The sequence below is a fragment of the Nelumbo nucifera genome, chromosome 5 (assembly GCF_055504915.1).
Source record: "Nelumbo nucifera cultivar China Antique chromosome 5, China Antique-T2T, whole genome shotgun sequence".
In the NCBI taxonomy this organism is placed as follows: Eukaryota; Viridiplantae; Streptophyta; class Magnoliopsida; order Proteales; family Nelumbonaceae; genus Nelumbo; species Nelumbo nucifera.
In genome coordinates this window covers 81,375,999-81,401,775 of record NC_142653.1, presented here as the reverse complement: position 1 = coordinate 81,401,775, position 25,777 = coordinate 81,375,999, and the positions used below count along the sequence as shown (strand labels likewise).

At 40.4% G+C, this 25,777-nt stretch overlaps 1 protein-coding gene and 1 long non-coding RNA gene across 3 annotated transcripts in view; one reads left to right on the top strand and one right to left on the bottom strand.

The window, feature by feature from the left end:
* Positions 1 to 22,595, bottom strand: part of LOC148791934 (uncharacterized) — a 37,143-nt gene extending 14,548 nt beyond the window's left edge. For both annotated transcript variants that reach the window (XR_016076431.1, XR_016076430.1), the window contains exon 1: positions 19,558 to 22,595. This is a non-coding gene — a long non-coding RNA (uncharacterized LOC148791934). The remainder of the gene's footprint in view (positions 1 to 19,557) is intronic.
* Positions 7,965 to 23,136, top strand: LOC104593821 (guanine nucleotide-binding protein subunit gamma 2-like). Its single transcript, XM_010253840.3, has 4 exons — positions 7,965 to 8,227; positions 22,607 to 22,659; positions 22,753 to 22,797; positions 22,915 to 23,136. The coding sequence occupies exons 1-4, from the start codon at positions 8,072 to 8,074 to the stop codon at positions 22,994 to 22,996; spliced, it is 336 nt and encodes a 111-aa protein (XP_010252142.1). The 5' UTR covers positions 7,965 to 8,071; the 3' UTR covers positions 22,997 to 23,136.
* Positions 23,137 to 25,777: the final 2,641 nt, after the last annotated feature.

The window sequence follows — 25,777 nt, the reverse complement described above, 5'->3', positions numbered from 1 at the left end:
CGTCCTCACCAATAAGACTCTGAGGAAAGTTTTGCTCAAGCCCGAGATCTCCAGTAGGTTGACGAAGTGGGCCACCAAACTCAGCGAGTACGACATCCAGTACAAGCCGCGAACTGCTATCAAGGCCCAAGCCTTAGCTGACTTTGTCACGGAATGCACTTTCGGCACCAAAGTCCCCAAGTCGGACGAGCCCGAGCACAATGAGGAAGCTTCAACCAGCGCAGCCTCTCTCCTGGTTAGACCGAACCCAACCTGGGATGAAGAGCCCTGGATCCTTCATGTGGATGGCTCGTCAAATCAGCAGGGTAGCGGGGCTAGAATCGTTCTGTACGGGCCAAGTGGTGTGAAATTGGATTATGCGCTATGCTTCGAGTTCGTTGCGTCCAACAATGAAGCAGAGTACGAGGCGTTGATAGCCGGGCTGGCCCTAGCGAATGAAGTAAAAGCTAAGCACATCGTTATCTATAGCGACTCCCAACTCGTGGTCAACCAGGTCACCGACGAATATGAAGCTCGCGAGCCAACCATGGTCGCCTACTTTGCCAAAGTCAGAGAAGCACTGATCGACTTCCAGTCATACTTCATCAAGCAGATCTCGAGATCCGAGAATGTTTCGACCGACGCCCTGTCCCGATTAGCCAGCACAAGCGATAACACCATGAGAACCGTGTACATAGAGAATCTGCCTTGGCCTAGCATTCTCGGGGGGGGTAGAGGAGGTCGCTCCTATCGTACAAGCAGAGCCGAACTGGGTTGATCCACTCACGAGCTACCTGCTACACGGGACCCTCCCCGCAGATCGTAATGCTGCTAGTAGGGTAGAGCGTCAGGCAGCCAAATATGTCATAATAGATGGACGACTGTACCGAAGATCCTACATGCTCCCTTATATGCGCTGCTTACGACCTTCTGAAACCGAGCTCGTGCTCCGCGACACTCATGAGGGCTTGTGCGGCGGACACATGGGGGGCAAGGCTCTCACCCAGAAGGCGCTATGACAGGGATATTATTGGCCAACGATGAAGGCAGATGCGATTGAGTTCGTTAGAAGGTGTGAAAAGGGTCAGAAGCATGTCAACATCCACCACCAGCCCGCTACCAACCTAAAGTACCTTACCGGCCCATGGCCCTTTGCATAGTGGGGTATTGATATACTCGGAACATTTCCACCAGCGACAGGACAGAGGAGGTTCTTAGTGGTAGCAGTTGATTATTTCACTAAGTGGGTGGAGGCCGAACCTCTCGCAACGATCACGACGCGAAGTGTGTAGAATTTCTTCTGGAAGAATATAGTTTGTCGTTTCGGACTACCCCAAGTGCTCATCTCTGATAACGGCAAACAATTCGAGGACATTAAGTTCCAGAACTGGTGCAAAGACATGGGAATACAACAAAATTTCACCTCGGTGGTGCACCCTCAAGCGAATGGTCAAGCAGAGGTCACAAACAGAGCCATTCTCCGTAGACTGAAGGCACATTTAGTCCGAGCTAAGGGACTGTGGGTAGATGAGCTACCCAACGTACTATGGGCTTATCGAACCACGGTGAAGACCGCAACGAGCGAGACCCCTTTCAACCTCACTTACGGCACGGAGGTAGTGATCCCAGCCGAGATTGAGGTCCCTACACTATGCCTGGAAGCATACGACAATGAAGCAAACAAGGATGAACTACGCACCAACCTCGACCTACTTGATGAGGTACGAGACTTCGCATACATTAGGACCGCAGCCTACCAGCAGAGAGTAGCTCGGTACTATAATGGCAGGCTCAAGAAGCAGAACCTCCATGTCAGAGACCTGGTTCTTCATAAAGTCATGGTACCTGAGCCCGGTGTTGGTAAGCTCGGGCCAAAATGGGAAGGACCTTACTGAGTAAAGCGGGTACTCGGGAAGGAACGTATGAGCTCGAAACCCTAGAAGGGAAGCAGATACCTCGAGTATGGAATATTGTCAACCTAAGGTAATATTACTTGTAAGTACCGAGCTGAGTGGACCACAAGTCGCTCCTCGAGCCTAAGGGCCAAAGTGCCGAGCTAAACCTCGACACTATAAGACCTAGCCGCCTCCTCGGCATGGGCAAACTCCGAAAGAGGGTGGACCACAAGTCGCTCCTCGAGCCTAAGGGCCAAAGCGCCGAGCTAATAAAAGAACCTCAACACCATATAAGATCCAGTTGCCTCTTTGGCATGGGCGAGCTCTAGAGGAGAGTAGACTATAAGTCACTCCCTCCACCTAAGGGCTAAAATACCGAGCTAACAAAGGACCTCGGCACCATCAAAGACCTAGTTGCCTCTTTGGCATAGGCGAAGTGCTAAGGCACACCCAGCTCGGGTATGAATACTTGTAATGGTTGTTACGACATGTAGCCTGTGTGCAGACAGGTCAGGTGTATACCCTACAATGCCGCTCACTTCGGCAAATTACTCCTAAGTATGAGGTGGCAGTTCTAGGTAACAGCTAAGAAACCCCTACCTCGGTCACCTAGCTCGATGACTCAACAATTTGAAGAAAATTACATAATTATGATAAAAAAGGAGGTAATTGCTCGACACTTTGCAAAAAGAGTATTTCATTACAAGGGCAGAAAAGGAACAAAAAACACCGAGCTCGCAGGCTCAAAATACAAAAGATCACTCGGACTACTTAGGGGACTCGTCACTCTTGCTCGAAGCCTCTGCAAAAGTACCAGCCTGATTAGTGGCATTGGCCTCTCCAATGTCATCATCACCCTCCTCCTCGGAGTCCGGGTCCTCAGCAGCTAGAAGGGCTACCTCTTTAGTGATTCGCGAAGTGGTGATGGCGCTTACATCGAGCTGCAGGAACTCGCACTTGATCAGCCACCTACTGAGCTTGAAGCCTTTGCGGTAGGCCTCCACCAATGCCCCATCGAACTCTTCCGAGCTCTTGTAGTCCTTAACGGCCTTCACCTTGGCCTCGTCCATAGCCTTGAGGAGGATCTCTGTTTGCTCCTTAACATCGGCCTCGAGGCTCTCCACCCGGTGCAACAAATCTTCCTTCTCTGACATCAACACCTTGATATGATTAGGGGTGTAGAGGAAGACAGAGTCCAGCCGCGAGCTGTTCTCTGAAGATCACAATCTCATCAAGATCGTGTTCCCAAGGGAAGTTGCCCGCGTGAAGGTTATAGGTATACTCCCTCGGGAGGTTGTACTTATGTATTAGGGCCCTAAGTCTATCTATGGTCATGGTTGAGGAACCGAACTTGTCTGGCACCCGACCTCGAGAAGAGGTGGATGCCGGGTTATGTGAGGCCTCCCGCGCCTCATAAGAGGATTGCACCTCAGAAAGGCCCACTTGAGCCGAGGTACCCACCAAGAAGGGAAGCCAAAGGATTGACCTAACTATTGAACTGAAACAAACTGAAAAGAGAAGCTAAGGAGACTCACCAAGAAGAGAGACCGAACTGAAAGACTAACGAACTAGAAAACCTGAGCTGAGGACTTTAACCGCGACCTCAAGGCGAATGCTAGTAAACTTATGGTGGAGAAAATGACTCAGGTCCTCCCTATTTATAGTCGCAAGGTCAGGGGATCAACGGTCGAGATCAAGGATATCTGACGGTTCCTAAGAAAACCGGTTGCACGACCCTCGAGGTTGAAATCAGTTTAGCGCATTTTTTGGTGTCCGTGGAGTCTATAGATCGCGTGACGTCCACGCGTAAACTGCATGCGACCTGGGTAATGCTTGGTTGAGTCGAGCAGCTGAATTGATCCGACCGACAAACTGTCTGATTGGATGGCCTGAATCTCGAGCCAAATCCACCTGTCACGCCGTGAACTCCCCGCACTAGGTCAGGACCCCTGGCCCGGGGAGTTGGGGGCAATTGATGGAGGGTGATTTGGCCCGACCTCATAATGAGGGGACACGTGGACGTGACTCGACATAAGTGACAACTCAGCGTAACGAGCTCGCCATGAATGGCAACTCGCTATGAGATAATACTCCGTTGCCCCGAGTTAAGACTCTCCCAAGTAGGGAGCACCCCGAGCTAAGATTCTCCCAAGCAGGGAGCCTCCCGAACTGAAGACACTTCGGGTTAAGCTCATCACCTCCATAGCAAGAATAAGCTCGCTCCTATCCAAACCAAAGTAGGCCACCTCGGAGACCTGCCTCGGATAGAAGCACCTAGGCATATCACCAGCAACTCGGTGTAAGGTAGCTTGCTGCAGAGCAGCTTGGGGTATCGCAGGGGGTTTCTTGCCTGACAACCATACCTGCCAAACCTGGAGACTGTGCCCACGTCTCTCGCTTGGCAGCATCGTGCCTGTCAACCCTAGAGGCTGTTTTTTTTGTCTGGCAGGACCGTACTCTGCAGCGATCACCTTCGCCCACCAGCTCAGCTCTGACAAAATAATGGCAAGCCACTTCAAGCCGTTATCTGACAACATATCGCCGCAGCAGAGATTCAAAAGCGGTTGTACTTGACATGTCAGGATACTAGTATATAAGGACCCCGACCCCCAGAGGCGAAGGTATTGCGTGATCATCACTCTAGCTCTTTAATTTCTCTGCAACTCTCTCTTTCTCTCTCTCTCTCTCTCTCTTTCTCTCCCAACTTTCAATCTAGTTACTAACTTAACCATCGAAGTGTTCCCGTCGGGTGAGCCCCCCGGGTTCCTTCATCTTCTTCCTCACAGGTATCTCTCATCCGTCACCAGGTAAGAGCGCAGCCACTTCCAGCTAGGAGTGACCAGATCGCGCACCATTAGAAGATATGACCACATGTGAGAGATAATGGATCGAAAATGTCTCCTAGTACAAATAAGTGCTGGAGAGAAGCATTCTAGGAATTGTTCTTTTTCTAGAACAATACCTTAATATATCCCATTATAATCATTCTTGCTCATGTGAATGTGTATGACTACCGTAAAGTGCATGGGTACCCAGGGTATAGTAAATATGTTGAGAATCCTAAGTTGGCCATTAAGTCCTAAGGTTGATCCTATGGATATATTCAAATTTCTCTTCTTGAGATTATTCCCATTGACACTGATCAAAGACCTGGACTGAGATATCTTCCTTCCTGAGAAATTGTTTCATTTATCTCCTTATTTTGCGCAATCTCATATAGAGAAGGGAAAATCTCTTCAAGAGGTCGATCTCTGCACCATATGTCTTGCCAAAATTTTATCTTTGTGCCGTCTCCAACCATAAACTTGATTCCTCTTTTGAACTCAAGAACTTCTAAATGCCCCTCCACACTGCACAACCATATGATAAATGTCTCTGCTGGTTCTCAATTCATATTACTACCACCATATTTTGCCATTATAGTTCTCCATAGCATATTAAGTTGTTCATTTCATCTCCATAACCTCTTTCAAAGGCAACCGTATTAAATTTTCTCATCATCCTCACCCCCAATCCTTTTGCCTTGCTTGATTTTCAGACCTTACTCCACTTAACCAGATGCAATTTAAACTCTTCCTTCAGCCTTTCAATAGAAAGCCTCTCATTTTTTTTTTTCCATTACCTTGGTCGTGCCCAATATAAAGATGGATAGTTATAAAAATGGTCATGCTCAATATAAAGATGGGTAGTTATAAAAAAAGTTATGTACAAAATGTGCATTTTTTTTTCTGATAGATAATTGAACACTCAACTCAACAATGCCTCGTTCCAACTATATGGGGTTGGCTAAATGAATTCTATTCTGCCATTCTGTTGTATTCAGCCCCACGTTCATTTCACAATTATGAACTTCAAACCATTCCTCATTACTTTGAACCATGCACTTTTTAGCCTGCCCGTAGCTCTTTTATAGCCTTCAACTAGCAAAAGATCACTCCATCTTATTAGATTAGATGCCCAAAAATATTCTCATTTATAATCCTATCTTTTTGTTTTTTCCACTCAACAATCTTAATATTTGAATTAGTAAAAATAATTGATAATAATAAAAAATTATCAGTCTTTTGAAAACACATAATAATTCTAAGTAAAGAATCTCTGCCACTAAAATTGGAAATTTCAAGGTATTAAAAAAAAAATCAAAACAAAGAATTAACTTTATGTTCATGGATACCTTGGCAAGATTTTCATGAGATGCCAGAGGAACGAAATAAGCTGGTAATAATTGTGTATTGAGATCAAAGATACTGCATAATAGATTTCCATCAGACTAGTACATTAATGAGTTCCAAAATCAAGTTCACTTATTCTATTTAAGCAAACGAGTTGTTATATATGGACCTTCCAGCATTTCCAATGAAGTTCATGCGCCACTGTTTTGGGTCATCGTAAAAAATATTTCCAAACTGCCCACCTGGAAAATATAGGAATGGTTCTCTGCTGGATTACATTCACCACATAACCAATTTCTTTCTTTTATCTGCTTTCATGACTGCTAGACTAATGAATAAGCGTCCAATGGCACCAATTCCATCTTTTGACACCCAATTGCCAAAAATCCTCTAAGTAAGCATATGCTAGTACAACTTATGTATTACTTCCCCTTAATTATCATAAACAAATTAAAATTTTATTCTTATTGTTGCTGCCAAATATGGAGTCGAGGGTAACATTGTAATTTCCAATGTCTGAGGCCAATGGGTCCAACCTACTGAGAGAAAGAAGATGTTAGAGGCCCCGGGAGTTAGCCGAGGGCTGTAAGGGGTTGGACCAAGCAAGAGAGGAGACTTAGAGCTTAAGTTCCATTGTGTGTTTACTTCAATGTAGGAGCCCATTTTTATAGTCCGAGTTGCCTGAGAGGAGTAGTTGGGGGCAGGTGGCGGCGGTTGGCAATGGTTGGTGATGGGTGGCTAGGACACGTCTGGGCGATGCCATGTGTCAGTGTCTATAGGATGGCCAGGATGCATCCGACCGGGGCTACGTGTCAAGATCTGTGGGTTGGTTGAATACCACTATATCACTTGCCCCCCCGCCCCCAACTCTTGAGGCCGTAGTGATCAAGGTTGTTTGGCGCGTTGCGTTGAAGCCTTGACTTATATTTTCAAGTAATAATGAAAGATCTCATTATTACTTGAAAAAAGAGAAGAAAAATAAAAAATATATATATTATATATATGCTTTTTTGTTATATGAAAATATATTTTTATTATATAACACATTATCAAGTCGGACTCGAGCTAGGCTTTTCTGAGAAAGCCCGAGCCCGGCATGAAAAAGGTCGGGCCCGATATATTAGGCCAGAGTCTGAGCCCACGGGCCTGAAATCCTATCCAAGCTCGACTTAGATCGGGCCAAGCTGGGCCGGCTCGTGAAGCTACCCGGCCCATGAACAGGTCTACCAGTGTTGTAGAACTGTTTTCAGCATTGGTCATATTACTTAACATCCAAGATGATGCCACATTGATGCGACATCATTGCACCGCTGGCAACAACAAGCTATTTTCTGAGAAAACATCAAATTTAGCGTTGCTTCATACCACACTTTCTCGATTTCCAAGGTGCATATGGTCTAAAGCAACTTTCTTTTTATGAAAAAATGGCACCAAATAAGAGGCTGTTTTCTGAAGCACCGCTTTTTCTGATGTAGTGCCTACGTGGTACCGTTTTCTCAGAAAACGACATCAATGCCAAACACCCACCAAATCAACATAACAAAAGAAAAAGCTTTCTATACAAAGAAGAACTTGCTTTCCATGGTTTTGTTTTGAGAAATCGAGCAGTTTTCTTAGATCATGGGGCCCAATTTTCTTAAAATCACAACAAAAGAAACAGTTCTTATATCCCCCTAAATAACAGAACATTTTTTTATTGCTTTTGGGTAAGTGTTCAACTATGGATGGCTGAGACAGATGCTTGTAGCCGCGCTGAATATATTCTTGAAACAATCTAATGAATAAGGAATTAATTTAGGAATTGACATCTTGTTTAGGATGCAAGTGGTGGGTGGGTGGGTGGATGTGGGTCATAACTCATAAGGGATTGGGGTTTTTTAGTCGACAGGTCTCATCCCATTATTGCCTGGTTGTCTTGGGAATTCTTTATCATTTGCCTTGTCGTTTAGGACTTTTTATTAATCCTCCCTCCGTCTTTGACCTTTCTTTTCTCTCTCCGTGAAGGAGGTCTTGCCAGGGCCAGCCATGGAGGAAGAACAACCATCATCTTCATCTTCACCGTTGGCGACGGTGGCCAAGAAACCAAACTCACGTCTCCCGGTTGTCCAAGATAGCTATCTGGGAAAGCATCGGATGGCAGCGGCTATAACCCGTTTGGAGCATCAAATTCAGATTATCCAGGTAAGGTTTTCTTTCCCCTTAATTATTATCCCATAATTCCAGTGGCTTCATGTATTTTGTTTTGCTGATTTGGTTTCAGCAAATCCTCCTCATCTTCCTTCTTTTACCAGAGGGGGACACTCTGGATTGGCAACTTAATTATTAATTTGATTCCTACAATTGGGATCGCCCTGTAAACCATCTTGTGTCGGTGTTTTACTCGGTTAGCATCAACCACTCAAAGTTTCAATATTTTATTATTAAGCATTTCTCTCATAAGAACATACTGAAAGGTGTTTTCACTAAATTTGACCCACAAATGGAGGTTAACTGGATCATGAATATATGGCTAAAGCCCAACTTTGGTGACGTTTGGTAGCATTACTGCTGTTTTTACTTGAAATGGTACCACATCAAGGCATTTTGAGTTTAAATGTGAATTTTCTGTTTGGTTGAGATTTTTTTGGGTTAAAACAGGGGAAAATCTATGATATGAAAAGAGTTTTGACCAATCAAAACCCACCCATGAATTTTGATAAATAATATATAATTCACTACCAAGTCTATGATTTCAATTCATTGGTCAGATGTTTTTCAGATATCATATCCTTTTCATATCATAGTCGAACCCATTAAAAGTCATAAATATTTTCGAGAAATATGCATAAATCTAGGAATGTTTTTGAAGAAACAGTCCAATGACTTGGATTTTAGTTGGCGTCCCAAGTACGTAGCATATAGAGATAGATATATTCCAGTGCATTGCATATTTCCAAATATACACCATCGGGAACCCATAAAAATATTCCTACCTCCAATATAAACACTACTTTAATCATGTGGAAAATTCCTTGTTCCTTCTTATGACAATAAAAAAAGATAACAACCAATGTTTTAAAAAACGATCTGGAAATGGAACCGTTTTGGTCACTGGTTTCTGGGTCAACGGTTTGACCGTCCGGTTTGAATGGATGGCCTGTTCTAACAGCAAAATTAAAAAAAATAAAAACAGTCAAAAATCATTGAACGGGTTGATGGTTTGATTGCTCGGGTCAACGGTTTGTTGACTTTTTAAACTCTACTGTGGTGACGATACTTTTTCATGTTGAATAAGTAATAAGAATGAGAGGTGTTAAGCTTTTCATCATCCTGGCATCGAGCTATTTTTCCGTAGGACCTCCCCTACAATATCATCCCGCAGTAGAGTTTAACCACCAAGTTCGGGATGGATTGGTGTGGTTCCTCTACACTTAGGACACCAGAATATCGAACCATGAACGAAGAAGGGCATGAGAGAAAATCATATTGGCTAGTGATTGTGAGGCCCCAATTCTTGACTGGATGGGACACCAAAGGCCTCTGCCCTTTCATCCCTTTGATAGATAGAGAGGGAGGGCAGAGCTTTTGGTTTTTTCATGTTGTCAAAGAGTTGAACAATGCAATGGTTTTTTCGTGTTGTCAAAGAGTTGAACAATGAAAATAGATGGCAAATGCCTGATCGAATTGATCGGGTCATGTAGGAACAAGGTTCAAGTCTATATCGGTCTGTTAGGATGCCTCAGTTGCATACATCACTGCACTTCCACATGACACCTATTGTAATGATAAACAGCTCGTCTCGCTGTGACCTTTTCTTGGATTCTCAAAACTTCTGTCGCTCCATCCCCGCAAGGGCAAAGAACCCGTCGCTGTCTCGGTTGTGCTACCGGAGGCTCTGGGGAAGTCGGAATAGGAGAGCACTCATCTTGGGGTGGGCTTACTACTTAGATGCTTTCAGTAGTTATCCGCTCCGCACTTGGCTACCCAGCGCTTACCGTGGGCATGATAACTGGTACACCAGAGGTGTGTCCTTCCCGATCCTCTCGTACTAGGGAAAGGTCCTCTCAATGCTCTAACGCCCACACTGGATATGGACCGAACTGTCTCACGATGTTCTAAATCCAACTCACGTACCACTTTAATGGACGAATACCCCAACCCTTAGAACATAATACAACCTCAGGTGGCGAAGAACCGACATCAAGGTGCCAAACCTTTCCGTTTTACCAGATTTTGGGTTTTGGGTAAAATGGAACCGGTTGCCTGGACGATTCCCAGGCCGAACAGTCTGACCGTCCGAGTCAACAGTGGTTCGAAAACATTGATAACAACAATGAGAGATTATATAAAAACTAGTAAGATAAATTTTATCTTATCGTGTGTTAGGTTGACACCATGCCTTTAGAGATGGCAATTTGACCCATCCCCATGGGGCCTTGCCTCATCCCTGGATTATATTATATTATATAATATATAAATCCGTTAATATATATATACATATATATATATATATTATAATATATTATGTTATATTATAATAGTATCTGTTATATTATACTATTGTATTACATAATAGTTCTGGGTAGTTTCCAAAAAAAAATTTAGAAGTATTCCTGTAGGAATGACTGGGACGAGGAAGGGCAAATTTAGGGATCCCCATTCGTCGTGGAGACGATGATGGAGTTGATTTCTAGCCCCAGTGGGGTTCGGGGGTGGGGCATTTGAATTTGGGGTCGTCCATCGAAAAGCATTCAAGGGAAATTACGACCCAAACTAAGTAGCCTACTTTGAAAATTACCTTCTTTTTATGCTTGTCACCCTTTTACTTGTAGTAGTTTTTTGAAGCCTCGAGTTGTGCTTTGACTCTACTACAAATTTCCTTATGCTTGACAAGCATGTCATCTAGCTTAGCAAATAGCAACTAACTTTAGTGCAACTGGCAGTTCATTCAACTCCAAGGGAAGCCATAAATTACTTGGAAGGGGGAGAGTTGAGTTATGTGATGGCAACTCTTGTTGTAGTAATTAAAGATTAACAAGGGGTAAAGTAGTATCTTAGGATTGGGGAACTTTTCTAATCTCGGCTCACAAGAGTTTCTTTACTTCTCTACTAACTACAATTTGCCATTGGTTTGGGGGTGGTAGGAACTTTTGAACCTCATCTTGGTATTCAACTTCACTAAAGGTATTGCCAGAAATTTCCTACAAACTTTCTATCCCGGTAAGAGAAAATGGATTTGGGAACCACATATAGTCTCACCACTTCTAGAAACAAGTTGGGTTGTGTAAGATGCATCATTGACCTTTCGGTAAGGGATGAAGTGCATCATCTAGGAGAATTTGTTAACTATATATGACCAAAATGCTATCGACATTGTGTGAGGTTCTAGGTAGAATGAAGATGAAGTCCATGTTGATGTCAAATTGGGGATAAGAGGGTACAAGCAATGGTTGGTATAGATCAACATTAGAGAGTCTGCCCTTAGTGGTCTGGTAGATGCAGTGCTTACCAAATCTATCCACATCTCATTTTACCTTTGGCCAATAGTACCTTGCAATCAAGGTATAAGTTTTGTCTCACACAAAATGTCCTTTGTTATGGATCTCCTACAAAATTAGCAACTGCTTGGAGCAATTAGGAACACACAACTAATTGTCCATGAACAAATTGCTATCATGAAAATGATAAGTATATATTGTGTTCTCCATTACAAGTTAACCAAAAAAATTGAAGAGAAATTAGAGTCATCTACATACATCCCTGAAAATAATCGAGTTACTTGTTTTTTGACAATGCAATGAAAGACACCCTTCTACTAAGAGTGCTAGTTTCACATTGAGGTGGATCTATGACTTCAAGTGTTTGAGGGCCTTGTGGTCAAAGTAGATGACGAGCTCTGTAGATATGAGATGGTATTGCCAATGCTTGAGTACTCAAACGATGATGAAGAAATTTGTGTCATAGGTACTATAGTTGAGATAGAGCCCATTCAGCTTCTCACTTAAATAGGCAATAGGATGCTTGAGCTACATGAAAATCTGCTCTAATACCAACCTTGGATGCACTACACTCAAGCCCGAACAGGATATTAATGTTAGGGAGTGCAAGGACAAAGATGTTGGTGAGCTTCTCCTTGATCTTGCAAATTGTTTTTCATACAATCCATGATTGGGGCCATAATGGTGTTGAAGTCTTAAATAGAAGGAAGCGAGGCCATGGAAACTCCTAACCTTGTGCAGGTTCTTGGGTGCAAGCCACTCAATTGTTGCAACCTTGGACTCACCCACTCTAACTTCATTAGCTAAGAGCTCAAAACGAAGATTGACTTTGGTTGCAAAAACAAATGCTTTTTCAAATTTGCAAAGAACTTCTCCCTACTTGGAACATAAAAAACTTCACATAGGTATTGCATGTGCTCATCAGTACTAAAACTATATATAAGGATGTCTTCAAAGTAAACAACAACAAACTTTCCAAGAAAAGGCCACAAAAGTCGAGTCATCACCCCTATCAAAGTTGATGGGAAGTTGGACAACCCAAACAACATGACAAACCACTCATAGGGTCCTTCCTTGGTCTTGAAGGCCATCTTCCACTCATCACTAGTCCTAATGTGGATCTCATGGTAATTGCTCTTCAAGTCTATCTTGGTGAACATTGTGGCATAGCTAAGTTGGTCTAACATTTCCTCCAATTGGGGTGTGGGAAATTGATACTTCGTTGTTGATGAGGGCGGATTTGGCCCTCCAGTGAAATTGTGACACCTGGCACTTCATGCAAACCAAGTGCAGCCTCTTGACAACTGGGCAGCTCGGGCAGCTCGGCATAGGTCGCCACAGGTAGTTCGGCAGAGCCTGCCATAGCTCGCCACAGGCAGCTCGGCAGAGCTCGCCACAAGCAGTTCGACATAGCTCGCCACAGGCAGTTCGGCAGAGCCTACCATAGTTTGCCACAGACAGCTTGGCATAGCTCACCACAGAAAGCTCGGCAGAGCTCGCCACAAGCAGCTCGACATAGCTCAAGGAGTTTGGCATAGTTCCCCCCCCAGGCAGCTTGCCACTTGTAGGGTAGCTCAGTACAGAAGAGCAGTTCGGCATATCACAGGAAGATCTCCTGCCTGACAACCGTACCTGACAGATCCAGAGACCTGCGCCCACGTCTCTTGTCAGGCGGCGCCATGCCTGCCAGCCCTGAGAGTTGTGCCTTGACTGGCAGAGCCGTACTCTGCAACAGCCGCTTGCACCCGCCACCTCAGCTCTAGCAGTAACGGCTGCGGTAGAGAGACAGAGGCGGTTATGCTTGACTTGACAGAGGCTGTTATGCCTGATTTGACAAGACACCACTATATAAGGACTCCGACCCCCAAAGACAAAGGGGGAGATAATGAAAAAATGGAGGTAATCCCTGCTCTCTAGCTCTCTCATTCCTCTAATATCATCTTTAAGCTATCTACAATCAGAGTGCTAACTTAGGCATCAGAGAGTCCCCACCGGGTAAATACCCTCGGGCCCCCTGGTTCAGTTCTCGCAGGTTCCTCATGCTCCCGCCGCCTACAAAGAGGAGGAAAGGTGGAGTTCTTGCAGGTTCCTCAGCTCCCGCCGCCTACAAAGAGGAGGAAAAGATGGAGTTCTCGCAGGTCCCTCAGCTCTCGATGCCTACAAAGGAGAGGAGATCACCTCATGCAGAGGGCAGTTGGGTTGCGCTACACCAGGGAGCTCCACCATCCTCTGAGTTACAGGCCGCCTAGGACCAGGTCAAATGACGAGTCCACCAAGGTAGCTCACCACCAGGGAGCTCAGCATAGCTCTCCCCTAAGCAGTTAGCCATCAGAGAGCTCGACATAGCTCTCCCCAGCTCAGCATAGCTCGGGTAGCTTGGCATAGCTATCTCCCTAACAGTTAGCCATCAGGGAGCTCGGCATAGCTATCCCCAGCTCGGCATAGCTCTCCCCCAGGCAGTTCACCACTAGGGAGCTCCACCATCCTCTCCTGCGAGCAGGTCAAATGACGAGGTACTTACCAAAAAAATTGATACACCATAAAAAATTGGTACGTGACCAAAACCGGTTACATCAATTGGCGCCGTTTGTGGGAACACGCTACGAAAAGCTAAGTTCTCATCCTACAAAAGCTAAGTTCTCATCTTACGAAAGCTAAGTCCTCTTCTCCCGGAAAGCTAAGTCCTCACTTTTTAGTAATTGAAGCTCTCACTCTATAGTTTACATTTTTTATGAACTCAAAGACTATGTAGGGAGCTAACAAACTAAGTAACTTTACTTTCAATTCGGATAAAACCTCATCAGTCCTCTTCACAAGGTTCCCCCTACAAAGATGAGCTCTTTGTGGCTTCCGCGGGAGTTGGCAGCCAATAGACTACATAGGCGCCCTTACTAGTCAAGCCTTCAAAAGCTCCTGTGTGAGCTGGCGACCTAAAGTTAGTAGTGCTGCCCCCGAAGGTTGAGCTCCTAGTAGCTTCTTGTAGGAGTGGGTGACCGGCATTACGAAGCTGATGCAGCACAATCATAGCTCTAAGGCACCCACCTGGTCAGCTCGGCACCTCATAGGTAGCTCGGCACCCGGTCAGCCCGACACCTCATTGGTAGCTCGGCACCAGTCAGCTCGGCACCTCACAGGTAGCTCGGTACCTCGCAGGCAGCTCAGCACCTGGTCAGTTCGGCACCTCACAGGTAGCTCGGCACCTTACAAGCAAAGCCTATGGGCCACATTATTGCTTAAAGAGCCAGTCGCCTCTTCGGAACGGGAAAAGTCAAAGAAGAGTGGACTACGAGTCGCTCCCAAAGCCTACGGGCCACATTATTGCTTAAAGACCCAGTCGCCTCTTCGGCACGGGCAAACTCAAAAAAGAGTGGACTACGAGTCGCTCCCAAAGCCTACAGGCCACATTACTGCTTAAAGACCCAATCGCCTCTTCGGCACGGGCAAAGTCAAAGAAGAGTGGACTACGAGTTGCTCCCAAAGCCTACGGGCCACATTACTGCTTAAAGACCCAGTCGCCTCTTTGGCATGGGCAAAGTCAAGAAGAGTGGACTACGAGTCGCTATAGGCCACATTATTGCTAAAAACCCAGTCGCTTCCTCAACATGGGCAAAATCAGCAAAAGTGAACTATAAGTTGCCCCCAGATCCTAAGGGCTACACTACTAAACTGGTGGAGACCTCCTCACCTTATAGGCAGCTCGCCACTTGCAGGCAGCTCCCCACATACAGGTAGCTCCCAAAGCTTAAGGAATTGGATCAACCCTTACTAGCTCGTCGACTTACGGGCCAAAAGAAGAAATCTATTCCCTTCGCTGAGTTACTCTCAACTTGGGAGGGGGGGGAGGCAAATGATGAGGGCGGATTTGGCCCTCCAGTGAAATTGTGACACCTGACACCTCATGCAAACCAAATGCAGCCTCTTGACAACTGGGCAGCTCGGGCAGCTCGGCATAGCTCGCCACAGGCAGTTCGGCAGAGCCTGCCATAACTCGCCACAGGCAGTTCGGCAGAGCCTGCCATAACTCGCCACAGGCAGCTCGGCATAGCTCACCACAGGCAGCTCGGTAGAGCTCGCCACAAGCAGTTCAGCATAGCTCGCCACAGGCAGTTTGGCAGAGCTTGCCATAGCTTGCCACAGGCAGCTCGACATAGCTCACCACAGGCAGCTCAGCAGAGCTCGCCACAAGCAGCTCGGCATAGCTCCCCCCTAGGCAGCTCGCCATAGGCAGCTCGCCACTTGCAGGGTAGCTCGGTACAAAAGAGCAGTTCGGCATATCACAGGAAGATCTCCTACCTGACAACCGTACTTGACAGATCTGGAGATCTGCGCCCACGTCTCTTGTCAGGCGGCGCCGTGCCTACCAGCCCTGAGAGTTGTCCCTTGACTGGCAGAGCCGTACTCTGCAACAGCCGCCTGCACCCGCCACCTTAGCTCTGGCAGTAACGGCTGCGGCAGAGAGACCGAGGCGGTTATGCCCGACTTGACAGAGGCTGTTACGCCTGATTTGACAGGACACCACTATATAAGGACTCCGACCCCCAAAGACAAAGGGGGAGAGAATGAAAAAATGGAGGTAATCCCTACTCTCTAGCTCTCTCATTCCTCTAATATCATCTTCAAGCTCTCTACAATCAGAGTGCTAACTTAGGCATCGGAGAGTCCTCGCCGGGTAAATACCCTCGGGCTCCCTGGTTCAGTTCTCGTAGGTTCCTCAGCTCCCGCCGCCTACAAAGAGGAGGAAAGATGGAGTTCTCGCAGGTTCCTCAAGCTCCCACCGTCTACAAAGAGGAAGAAAGGTGGAGTTCTCGCAGGTTCCTCAGCTTCTACCGTCTACAAAGAAGAGGAAAAGATGGAGTTCTCGCAGGTCACTCAGCTCCCGCTGCCTACAAAGGAGAGGAGATCACCTTATGTAGAGGGCAGTTGGGTTGCGCTACACCAGGGAGCTCCACCATCCTCTGAGTTACAGGCCGCCTAGGCGCAGGTCAAATGATGAGTCCACCAAGGTAGCTCACCACCAGAGAACTCAGCATAGCTCTCCCCCAAGCAGTTAGCCATCAAGGAGCTCGACATAGCTCTCCCTAGCTCGGCATAGCTCTCCCCCAGGCAGTTCACCACCAGGGAGCTCCACCATCCTCTCCTGGGAGCAGGTCATTTGACGAAGTACTTAGCCAAAAAAATTGATACACCACAAAAAATTGGTACGTGACCAAAACCGGTTACATCAGTTGTTATCTTGTTTATGGTGCGACACGCAAGGCAGGGACGTCATAGGGAATAAGGTTGGCCTCGATGTGTCCCTTCTCGAGCCAATCATTGATTTGTCATTACAACTCTGCATATTCCTAAGGATTGAGTCTGTAATGAGGTTGGTTGGGTAGGGTTGCTCCTAGAACGAGGTCAATTTGGCGTTGGATGTACACAGGGATCACCAGGGCAACCTTTCAAGGGTGGCTCGCTACAAGGGCCAACATTAACCCCTCCCTTTTTTCCTCACTCGTGAACCCCTTGCGAGACATTAGAGTGAACACAATCCCAAAGGTTTTTGGTTGACCTTGTTGGGGCTGCAACAGGATAAGAACATCCTATTTCCCTTGATAATATGTGTTGGTCCTTCCATCATGAGTGACACTTCTGTTATATTGTCAGGTCTTCCAACAACAAATGATAAGCATCAACTTGTATTACATTACAACAAACCTTGTTAGTGTCTTATCCATTAAGAAGTTAATCATACATTGCCCCATAACTTTCACTTCAGCTCCTTTATTTAAGTAGTGAAGTAAGAATGTTGGGGATGCATGCTGGTAGGAAGTCGAAGCTTCTGAACTGCTTCCTCTAAAACATCATTCTTGCAGCTCTCTCCATCGGTTACAACACTACAACACTTTTCCTCCAATGAGACATGTAGATCAAAAGTTGTTGGAGTGCATCCAATCCTCCTCTTTCTAGGGTGTCAAAAGACTTCTGCGAATGACTAGATCTTCTCTCTAGGTAGTCATCCATGAACTCAACATTCTCCTCTACTTTAATAGAGGGTCATTGTGTTAGGTCTCTACATCATCATGCATGACATGCTTCAACTGCAATTGTTGGTAATGTCTGATCTCATTGCATTTGAAGCATTGGATACTCTTTTACAAGTCTGGCCTTGTTGGCGATCTAAACAACAAGGTTGCTCCTTAAGTTGGTGGGACTGGATGGGCTTAAGAGGTCATTGAGCCCACAACTTCTCCACTCTTTGCATGACTTGTTGAGTATTAGAGATGGAGTAGATGTGTGAGGCCACTAAAAAAGTTGTTGCCTCAAAGAAAGTCTGAGTCCTTTAATATATCTAGTGATTGTGATCTCCTTGGGTTTCTGTAGACTCATGTGGGCCAACAACGAGAGAAAAAGATAACGACAACGAAAGAAAATATTAAAAACTGTTATGATAAGCTTTTATCTTATATTGGGTTGACACTTATAACCTCTTGGCTAAACAACTTAACTAGCAAACTTACTCCAAAATGATCAAGGAATCTTACATGCATGTGGAAAAATAGTTTGGAGTTCACAAAGTTTATCCAACCTCAAAATTAGCTTGGAAATCTTTCCATCACAAAAAAGGGCCTAAAACAACCTGTCACACATGCAAAATAAAGCCACATTTATAGGTAACTTTTAGGGTAAATTACAGACAACTAATCTATACCCCAAACTTTTATTTGCAAGAAATACCCACCTTGAACATTCAAATTCCAGTACTTCACTGCTACCCTATTAACAAGCTTGATAATAAAGAAATAAAATTACTAAAATGCCCATTTATTTTTTTTACTTTTTGTATTTTTCTATACTTTTATGTATTTTCATCTTTTTCTTTGTTTACAATTTTTTATATTTTTGTTGTATTTTCTACTTTCCTATTGGTTGCTTTTTTCCATTATTGTCTTTTCTATATTTTCATTTTTTATTTCCTCTTTTCTTTGTTATATGTATGTTATGAAATTTTCTATTTTTTTATAGGATACAAGGAATATTCAATAATCGTACCCTCAAATAAGAGGAGTAGGGCTGTAATTGGGTTGGATTTGGATTGGATCCAACCACAATCAAATATGATTCAATTATTGGACCTTTAAGTCTAAATATGATCCAAAATCTAATATACTGGACTCATATCGGGTTTAGATTTTTATAATAAATTAATCTAAATCTCCTTTATTGTTTTAAAATAATAAAAAGGGCAAATTTTTTAAACTACAATTATGATTTAGCTAATTGACTAATTCTACCTTTATTGTTTACATATTGTCTTAAAGTACTCTTATTGTTTCTAACAATTGTCTAAAACCTCCGATTGTTGTTAATTTTCTGTCACACGCCATTCACATGTGACATCACGTAATTGATTTATTTTTTTCAAAAATTCCAAGAATACCCTTTTATGGTCAAAAGTGCCATCTTCCTCTCACCCACCTATTGAGCTCGCTTCCTTTGTGTTCCTCTCTAGTATATAAAATTCAAAGAAGAAAAATAAAAATTTCCTATCAAAACAACAAATAATCCACGACACTATCTCTAACAGTAGAAATCTACAAATTCATTCCATAAATTGATACTACTAGGGTTCTAGAAAAAACATTCTCAAACTTCATTAACACTTACCACAGGTATACAACTTTCCGACCAAGCCCAAATCATCTTTTCTCAAAACCAAAAGTCTAGATGTTTCAAACAAAGACACAACATCTCAAACATAGAGAATCTAAATTCTAAAGATCAACCACACGAAGCAAATGCAGATCAAGAAACAAAAAAAAAAAAAAAACAACAGAGTGCGGAGAAGGGAAATGAAGAAGAAGAAAGTAAAAGAAGTGTTACCCAGATCGAAAATGTTGGAACTCATCGGATAATAAAGGTTATCGAAGAACCAAAACTTGAGTTTTAGAGGTTTTTTCCAAGACGGTTAGTTGAGATTCAAAGGACGAGTTTCCATCTCTTCCAAGGTTGTTTGTTGCTAGCCAAGATTCAGAGGAAGGGATAAAAACTCACCTGAAATCAGTCAGACCTTATACTTGCTCCCTCAATGACTGGAAACGAAGTTCAATCTTCTAAAAATCGCCTCTTTACTTAAAAGTTCGTCTGCTCTCTCTACTTCGAGTTCAATCTTCAAAAGATCTCCTATACCTTGATCCAACTTTTTCCCTCTCCCACCAGCTGTTCCCTCTTTGATGGTGGAATCCAAGACCCAGTTTTTTCCCTCTCCCACCAGCTTTTTCCCTCTTTGATGGTGGAATCCAATCATAGATCAAGAGTCTATTTGGGATGGTTTCTTGGGTGCTCTGAAACTCATCTTTTTCTGAATGGAGATATCTATCTTTCGCGAATAGGGTTACGTAGGTATATAAAGAAATTCCCATTTTTGCTATTTCTGCTCTATGGCATCTGTCAATGTTGATAGACCAGAAACGATCAATTTGATCTTCGATGGACTAAAGTCTTTCTCTCTCTTTGAGGAAAATTCACGAGCCCATGTTAGGCATTTGCTATTTCTGCTCTATGGCAAGAGAATTTTTGTTCCGGTTCAGCGGTCAGAAGTTGTTGTGGTAACCATTGTAATAACGGAGTTTCTCTTCTCGGACGACAGCGGATATTCTTTTGAGATAGGATTTAACAGAAGAAAAAAATAGACATTTTGTCATTTTTGTCAAGATTTAACGATGATGACAATTGTCAGAAACAATAAGGGTACTTTAAGGCAATACGGAAGTTGTTGTGGTAACCATTGTAATAACGGAGTTTCTCTTCTCGGACGACAGCGGATATTCTTTTGAGATAGGATTTAACGGAAGGAAAAAATAGACATTTTGTCATTTTTGTCAAGATTTAACGATGATGACAATTGTCAGAAACAATAAGGGTACTTTAAGATAATACGTAAATAGTGAGGGTAAAGTTAGTCAATTAGCTAAACCATAAGGGTAGTTTAAGAAATTTTTCCTAATAAAAATTAAAAGTAAAGAAATGATTACCTTTTAACTTATACATATATAATAAATTTATATAAATATAAAATATAAAATTTGTTAATTATAAAATTTACATAATAATAATAATATAACTTAATCAAAATTGAATCTTAAACAAATCAGATGGGGACAAATATGCTTTCAATTTGTTTTTTTCTGAACAGACAAGTTTTTAAGATTTAAATATAAAATAACAAGATTAGACTTCAGGTGAAGTTTCAAACTTTTGGAATCCATTAATAACCCTAAAGTGGATAGTATTATAAACAGGGAATCCTAATTAAGCTTTAACTCTAGTAATGGAATTCTAATTAGAGTAGGACTCTTATTTGTCCTAAAATGAAGATAAAGGTAGATAAGTTTCTTAATTGAATTATGACTCTTAGAAAGGAATATTACTGTTATTTGTTCTAAGGTGACACCATAATGAGCGAATGAATTCTTTTAGTTGGATTAGGACTCTTGGAAATGTTTCTTTTTTACGCTTCATGGAAAAATTCATTCCATAAAATTATAATAAAAATTAGGTAAAGTAGACTATATAGGTACAAGTTTAAGAAATTGTAAGAGCTCATCTTGCTACCTAATGAATAGCAAAGTTACTTAACCGAGGGATGTGACATACTTATGAACAAGAAGAGAGAGAGAGAGAGAGCTCATTAAGGCTTTGCAATTGGCTAGTGGAAACTTGCCATTTGCCAAGGAGAATAAACTGAATTCTCCAATGGAAATTGAATGATTACTTGAACATCTCTCTCAATGTAAAGTTTAGATAGGCTTAGATCCTAAACAAAGTGAAGGCCTACCAAAAGAACCAAGACTCAACCTCAACAAGAGATGTGATAGGAAATTTCACTATCCAATTATAGCAATCACATTTAAGGTGATCCCTAACAACAAGACCCACACCAGTTGCATTACTTCCTACTGTAGCATCAAAGTTAATCATAATCTACTTGTTAGCCTCAGTTTGGAACAAAAATGTACAATACAAATACATACAAAATATAAGGTTTTGCACTCAACATATTTGTATTTGTACTCTTTCCAAACTGAGCCTTAGGGGAACATCGCCAAAGAGTCCAGCCCCTAACATTGGTGGAGTGAGAAGGGTATCACTAAATAGACTTTTAAAAGCAACTTTACATCCAGCTTTCCATAAGTGCCACATGATAATAGCATTCTTTGCCTAAGTAACTCTTATATCTAAGTTGACATTCTAAAAATATTATACTTTAAAAGAGTTATAAGGCTTGTTGTCATATTGTAAATAATTCACTTTACAAAATGTTTATAACTAATAAATTTCTTAGAGTTTACTCTTATACTAAACTAATATAGGTCGACATTGAGTATGTGATGACTATAGAAGAATGACATATCAAAAAATTACAGTCAAAATTTATAATAGGAAAATAGATATACAATGACAAATTGGGAAAAGAAATAAAGCAAATAGTATATAGCAAAAAAAATAGAAAATAGAAAAAATAGATGACAATCCTCATAGCAAATAAAATTCAAATTCTTATTCCATTAATATTCATTTACTTTATCTCATTTTATTATATTTGACTCATTATAAATAGAGACAACAAAGTTTGTTTTCCCTTATAATACATTCTACAATTAATTACAAAAAAAATATGTTTTCTTTCAATAAGAACTAATACTATCACTCACTAATACCCCATCAATAAAAGCAGCCATAACTTTATTAATTCACATTGAATTTAAAAGAAATTGAGTAAATTGTCGAAAAGAAAACATCTTTTCAAGATTTAAATCTCTTAAAATAAATTTTAAACTAATAATTTTATTTTTATTTCGAAAACATTAATGTTCTTTAGATGCCTAGTGAAGATCACTTTGGCTATTAGGGCTTCACACATAAAACCCCAATTTTATAAAAAAACTATAAACTATAGATTTTTTTTTCTTCTATTCTTATTCTTAGTATACACAAATATAACAATGGATTTGTATCATTGGGCCAGAGATAACCCTAAAATAAAAAGCACATGAAAGGATTGTAGATGTCTTCATACATTTTAATAATATTCTTCTTGTAGAAAGAGTTACAAGAGCTTGACACGATGGATCCATCCTCTACTTCTTGTAAAGAGTAAGTACGATGATTATATTTCATTTATTTAGTGTTATATCTCTCCCTATCACTTAAACATTAGATTGATTACCTTCCACTTCCTTTATGTAGGGTCATTTCAAGTGTTGAAAATGTACCTGATGCCCTCCTTCCTATGTAAGAATTTTTTGTACTTTTAGGATTAATCTTTATATTATAATTTTTATCCTTTTTATTTTGTTTTTAATTATGTATTAGAAATATTGTAACTTAATCATGTTTTGGTTGACATAGCACAAGAGGTCCGATTGATACTAGTTGGGATCGGTGGTTTCGAGGAACACACAACTCTCGAAGTCATAAACGATGGATTTAAACGATTAATTTCTTTTATTCGTTATCTATTATGGAGAATGGTGTTATAATTTTTGAACATCTTTTCTTATGCACATTATTTATTTTATTGTGTTTCAATATCCTTTTAATTTAATAAAAAAATTATGCATTATAGCATTATATTGGTCTCCATCTCTTGCTTATATATGACTTCTATGCATACATTTCATTATTTATTTAGTTTTGAGAGAATCTTTTTTTTTTGTTGGGAAAGAAGTTATTAATAATAATACAACATCTTAACATTATGACAATAATAATAATAATAATAATAATAATAATAATAATAATAATAATAATAATAATAATAATAATAATAATAAAATAATAATAATAATAAAGTATTAAGAATGAAAGAAGCTCTAAGAAACTTCTTATATAACACCATTTTTGGTATGATTTTCATGCTTAACACTTAAAAATTGATTCATCTAGTATTTTATCCATGAAATATACAATCACGTCCTCACTATTTATTAACTTATAAACTTTTTCATGTTAGTTGAAAATTTAACTTATAAACTTTCTCTGAAATAATTATATATAATATATGATATGAAAACTTTAATGAATCTTTTGTAATAAAAGAATTTAACATGGAATTTATATTTTTTCTAAAATGAATGATCCATATTAAATATTATTTTTCATATTTAAGGGATTCCTTATTAACCACATATACTTTCTTACAATAATGTATTAATCATAAAAAGATATTTGTATTATGACAATCAAGGATTAAAATATCAATATTAGGATTAATATCGAATAACTCGAATATGGATACAGATATAGATACACTTTGGAAACGCATTGATACAGACGAAAAAGATGGAAACACATGGATACGCTAGAGAAATACATATGAATTTCATAAATATATTAACCACAATAAATTTAAAATCAAAATGATAAAAATAGTATATAAATACAAAAAATTATAAATATTAAGAATATATATGAAGAAATACATTACGGTTAATGAATCGGGATGCATAATTTTATTTATAGTGCATTAATCAAGAGTCCAAGACACTAAACAAATGCACCTATTATATTTTAATCATTATATCAATTATTTTTTATTTTACTATTTTAATTTTTTAACATTAATAAAAATATCAACTAAATATTAAATTTTCAAGTGCAAATTAAAATATCAATTAATAATTTATAAAAATATAATCTTAACGTAAAGTATATCAAATTTGTTAAAATTTCTAAGATAAATATTATATACAAATTCATAGTTTTTAATTACTAAAATAATTATTTCATTATTAATATTTTTATTTATATAAATTTTATAAAATAAAAAAAATCATTTTTTGAAATAAATGTATATTAGTGGATTTGATAGGTTTAATTTAAAATTATACTCTTCAATATTTTGTATATAGTATTTTTTTTTTTTCTGTAAATGATAAATATGTTATTACTTATTAATGTAAATTAAAATATTACTTAATAACTAATAAAAGTATATAAAAATTTTAAGATTTATATCATGTGCAAATTTATAAATTTTAAGTATTAAATAATTATTCTATTTTTAATATTCTATTTGAATAAATTTCTTGATATCAAAAATCATCTTTTTTATATAAATGTGGATTTGATACATTATTTACTTATTCGTTTATAAAATACTATTTTTTAATTTTTAGTTAGCGTTAAATATAAATGTGTGTTTTTTTTAAATTGCATGTGAATAGAAAAAGTTAATAAAATTTATTTTATTTTACTTTATCACAAAACGTAATGCGACTTGCTAGTTTCGAAATGCCACGAAATCTATTGCACGTGAGGCGACCCGGGTTTGAATCACCTCATTCACAATTTTTTATAGAGAGTTCTGAATGAGGCAGCGTGAATGGATACGTATCGACCGATACAATGCGATATAGGTCGATACGCATCCACGAATGACTGACGGGATATGCTTGTATTCATAGCATATTCCGTATCGTTAATAACCGATACTGATACAATACGCCCCATATCAGACATATCATATCAATATTTAAATCCCTGATGACAATTAAACCTAAGATTACACTACTTATAAGTAATTCAAACTAGCTTAAGAGATAGCTTTTAAAAAATATAAACACCATAGATTTAAGAGTTCAACTACAATGCATTTACAAATATTTGAAGCACGTTAAATCAAGATTTCAACCAATCATGTTAAAAGCATCAATCATGTTACATTACTTACCATCAAGATGTAAATAATGTTATAGGTGTCATTCTTTTTTTATGAATGAATAAGTAGTTTTGTTAAAGAGAACAAAAAAGAGTACAATAAGCCTTGGAGGAGGCATGAGATGCTACCTCCCCTTTAGGGTGACTATAAACCCAAGTCTTAACAAAAAATAAAACAGAACTATAGATTAGCCCAATACAAAGAAGCCTGAAAACCCCTTATTTAGCTAGAAAGTTTGCCAAAGCATTTGTACAACTGCTAGTATTTCAAACCTTGTTGAGTCTCCAACTCCCATTGGAACCAAGAATAAAGAGGTAATGTTGTTGTCCTTGTCCCTCAAAACCCCTTCAGTGCCTAAGGGCCCTGGGTTGCCTTAGCTACTACCATTAAAGTTCAGCTTTACAACCCCTTCTAGAGGAGGTATCCACCTTACTTGTGTCCTAATCTTCTTAGAGACTACAAATGCCATCATTACCCAACCCTTCCAAATAACATCTTAGGAATAACCCATAAACAAATTAGAAGTCTTTATCCAAAAGATGGTCCTTGTTA